At 49.2% G+C, this 4486-nt stretch overlaps 1 protein-coding gene across 1 annotated transcript; it reads left to right on the plus strand.

Annotated features, from left to right (window-relative positions):
• The first annotated feature begins 1319 nt into the window (after positions 1–1319).
• On the plus strand, positions 1320–1803 carry NHLH1 (nescient helix-loop-helix 1). The gene has a single exon (XM_056853214.1). The coding sequence runs from the start codon at positions 1347–1349 to the stop codon at positions 1755–1757; it is 411 nt and encodes a 136-aa protein (XP_056709192.1). The 5' UTR covers positions 1320–1346; the 3' UTR covers positions 1758–1803.
• Positions 1804–4486: the final 2683 nt, after the last annotated feature.

Below are 4486 nucleotides of genomic sequence, written 5' to 3' on the forward strand. Positions count from 1 at the left end.
GCTTCATTCCATATGTCCAAGGGAACCAGAAGTAGTCACAGAAGGCCTCGTTTAATACATAGGCAGACCCCGTATTTTCTCCCTCCTACCTTTCCCCTTCAGTCATTCCCCATCTGTCAGCTCTCTGGAGAGTCTGGGAAAGGAGCTTCCAAAGTCTGGGCCCTTTCCTCCTACTGTGGGTCTTGGGTGAGCCCCCCCCCCTTTGTGTTTTTCTTTCCCCACTTCTCTTTTGAATCCTTTTCCAGTTCTATTCATTCTTTTTCCACCCAATTTTTGTGTTAAGTGCTGTCAGGTAGCTTCTGACTCATGGCGACCCTATGAATCAGTATCCTCCAAAACATCCTATCTTTAACAGCCTTGCTCAGGTCTTGCAAATTAAGGGCTGTGGCTTCCTTTATAGAGTCAATTCATGTCTTGTTGGGTCTTCCTCTTTTTCTGCTGCCTTCAACTTTTCCTAGCATGATTGTCTTTTCCAGCGACCAAAGTACGACAGCCTCAGTTTAGTCATTTTAGCTTCTAGGGTCAGTTCAGGCTTGATTTGATCTAGAACCCACTGATTTGGTCTTTTTGGCAGTCCACGGTATCCGTAACACTCTCCTCCAACACCACATTTCAAAGGAATCTACTTTCTTCCTATCATCCTATTATCTGCTGCTGTTGTATTTTCGTAATTAAATCTTTGATTTGTTTTTTAAGGCTCTCTCTTATGTTATGTTTTATCCTGCCCGTCTTCCAAGGAGCTCAGGGTAGCACACACAGCTCCCCCCCAGCCCATTTTATCCTGACAACAATCATGTGAGCCATTGTTAGGCCAAAAGATGGTACCTGGCCGCAAGCCCTCTTTGTTTGTGTTAGCATTGCTAAGGACTATTTCTGTGTTCATTTGCTGAGATGTTCCCACCACCTCAACAAAATCAGAGCTTGATGTTCTCTGCCTCTCTATTTTGATAGGACGTACCGAAGAAATTCCTGGTGATGGACAGCTGAAACGGAGCGTGGACAGATCCCAAGCTCGACAACCTGTTTGGAGGATCAGGAGTCAACAGGAAGATTGGCTTGAATTATTTCTTCATTGGGTGACCACCACTGAAGACATTGTCTGGGAAGACCTATAAAATGGTGGAACTTTGATGTGGGATCTTACCGTAGCCCTACTTGTCTGTTGGTAGGGTTTTCCAGACACCCCCATTCCTTTAACCTCATTTCCACTCTGCCTTCCTTCTTCTACATCTGTCTTCCAGCCAATCTTTTTCTTTCCATATAGGCCCCAATTTGCCGCTCATCCATCCCTCTTGCCTTCCTTCCACCCCACCCCCCATTTCATCCTCCGTCCATCACAGAAAGCCATGATGTTAAATTCAGACCAGACAGAGATAGATCTCCAGCCGACACATTCGGAAACTGAGTCGGTCTTTAGCGACTGTGGGGGTGGAGGGGGCCGTGGGGTCGGGGCGGAAGAGGCCGGCGCTCTTGGCCTTTGCAGCCAGTCCAGGGTAGTTGAGTCTGGTGATACCATGAAAAAAGACCTTCAGCACCTGAGCCGGGAGGAGCGGCGGCGGCGGAGGCGTGCCACAGCCAAGTACCGGACGGCCCACGCCACGCGGGAGCGGATCCGGGTTGAGGCCTTCAACATGGCTTTCGCAGAACTTCGCAAACTCCTGCCTACACTTCCTCCGGATAAGAAGCTCTCCAAGATCGAAATCCTACGGCTAGCAATCTGCTACATCTCGTACCTCAACCATGTGCTGGATGTCTGAATAGCTGGGGCTGCAGCTGTCTTCCAGGGTTGGACACCACTGACTCAATCCCCGTTCTGGAACTGTTAGCACTGAGCCCACCTCTGTCCGACTTTGAGCTAAATCTGCTGTCTGAACCACATTCTGACCATCTCCGAGCCAGCGTGGTGTAGTGGTTAAGAACGGTGGTTTGGAGTGGTGGACTCTAATCTGAAGAACTGGGTTTGATTCCCCATTCCTCCACGTGAGTGGCGGACACTAATCTGGTGAACCGGGTTGGTTTCCCCACTCCTCCACACGAAGCCAGCTGGGTGACCTTGGGCTAGTCACAGCTCTCTTAGAGTTCTCTCAGCCCCACTTGCCTCACAGGATGTCTGTTGTGGGGACGGGAAGAGAAGGTGGTTGTAAGCCGGTTTGATTCCTCCTCAAGTGGTAGAGAAAGTCGGCATATAAAAACCAACTCTTCTTATTTCTCTTCATCCTAAGTGGAAATATGATAGGTATCTGAACTGTCTGTAGCCACCCACCTGCTTCACGTCCTGTGCGGTGGGGGTGCTGCTGCCCCACTAGGGTTGCCAAGTCCAGGTTGGGGAATTCCTGGATATTTGGGGATGGAACCTGAGGAGAGCAGGATTTATGGAGGGAAGGGACCTCAGCGGAGTATAATACCATAGAGTCCACCCTCCAAAGCAACTGTTTTCTCCAAGGGAACTGATCTCTGTAGTCTGGAAATCAGTTGTTAATTCCCGGAGATCCCTAAGCCCCACCCGAAGGTTGGCAATGCTATACCACACCCAGGTAAAATTTTGCCATGAGTTTACAGTTGGGATCTCCCACGAGATCATCAGAGGCACCCAAATGACTAAAACAATGTCTGAACTGCAGCCTTTTCCAAGGACAGGGAAACCAACACCTGCGGAGAAGGAACGAGCATCCCCCCCCTTCCTTGGTCGTGAAGGCTGTTTTGCTGCTGGGTCCTTGCCAATAATTTGACTCTAAGCTAGTCAATTATTTCCAACCAACCCACTTTTAGTTTTGCTTAAATTCTGTCTTGATAGTCATAAATACAGTGGCTGTAAAGGTGTATTATTAGGATCACAAGCTGCGGCTCAGTGGTAGAGCATCTGCTTTGAATGCAGAAGGGGTCCCAGGTTCAAACCCCGACATCTACAGTTAAAAGGATCAGGTGGTAGGGGATGTGAAAGACCTCGGCCTGAAACCTTGGAGAGAGCAGCTGCCAGTCTGAGTAGACAATACTGGCTTTGATGGACCAAGGGTCTGATTCAGCATAAGGCAGCTTCATGTGTTCACCAGACACAGAGGAACAGAGCAAAGAACAAACAGCAGTCGGTCAATTTTATCTAGTACGTTTTTATCCTACGCTTCCTCTGTGGAGGCAGCTTTTCCTTTCCCTGTTTTATCCTCACATGACCTTGTAAGTTAGGTCAGGCTGAGACAGTGTGATTGGCCCAAGATCACCCAGTGAGGAGATGTGAACCCGGGTCTCTCAGATCCTAGTACACCACTCCAACCATTCCATCACACTGGCCATCCCACAACGATGAATCTCCGACCCTCCCACCACATCTTTGAGCTGTATCAAGTCACAGGCCACTGAAAGGTAGCCTTACGGACATGTTCTGATACAAATGACTGAGAACACTGTGCATGCTGAAACGCACCATGTACACAGAAAGCTCAGGCGCTGGCTGATCGGATCATAGACTCATAAGAGTTGAAAGGGACCACCAGGGTCATCTAGTCCAACCCCCTGCACAATGCAAGACATTCACAACTACCTCCCCCACACACACCCAGTGACCCCTACTCCATGCCCAGAAGATGGCCAAGATCTGCCTCTCATGATCTGCCTAAATTCATAGAATCAGCATTGCTGACAAATGGCCATCTAGCCTTTGCTTAAAAACCTCCAGGGAAGGAGCACTTACCATCTCCTGAGGAAGTCTGTTCCACTGAGGAACCACTTAGAAAATTCTTCCTAATGTCTAGGCGGAAACACTTTTGATTTAATTTCAACCCGTTGGTTCTGGTCTGACATCCTGGGGCAACAGAAAACAACTCGGCACCCTCCTCCATATGACAGCCCTTCAGGTACTTGAAGATGGTTATCATATCCCCTCTCACACTTCTCCTCTCCAGGCTAAACATGCCCAGCTCCTTCAACCTTTCCTCATAGGACTTGGTCTCCAGACCCTCACCATCTTTGTTGCCCACCACCATTTCCTAAGTTTGCCATAGTGTAAATGGCACCCCTTTTCAAGCGGTTCTGCATCCTCCTGCCACATTTCTCCTTCTGATCGGAGAAATTGGAGTAAGTGAGGAACCCATGTGAAAGATGTGCCATTAAGACAGGGGTGTCAAACATAAGGCCTATAGGCCGGATCCGGACCCTTGGGAGCTCTTATCTGGCCTGCGAGGCAGGCCCCGCTCCCAATCTGGGCTGGCAAGGCCTGGCCTGACCAAGTGACATTTATGTCATATCCTTGCAACAATTGAGTTTGATACTCCTGATTAAGAGAATAAGAAATCAGAACTGCCTTGCCGGATGACCTCCAGGCCCATGTATGCCAGCATTCTCTGGAGATGAGCTCGATTTGAGTCCAGGAGCCCTGACGTGTATAGCCCAGGCTAGCCTGATCTTGTCAGATCTCAGAAGCTAAGCAGAGTCAACCCTGGCAAATATTTGGACGGGAGACCTCCAAGGAATACCAGGGTCGTGATGCAGAGCC

Source organism: Euleptes europaea, chromosome 7 (genome assembly GCF_029931775.1).
Source record: "Euleptes europaea isolate rEulEur1 chromosome 7, rEulEur1.hap1, whole genome shotgun sequence".
Classification (NCBI taxonomy): Eukaryota; Metazoa; Chordata; class Lepidosauria; order Squamata; family Sphaerodactylidae; genus Euleptes; species Euleptes europaea.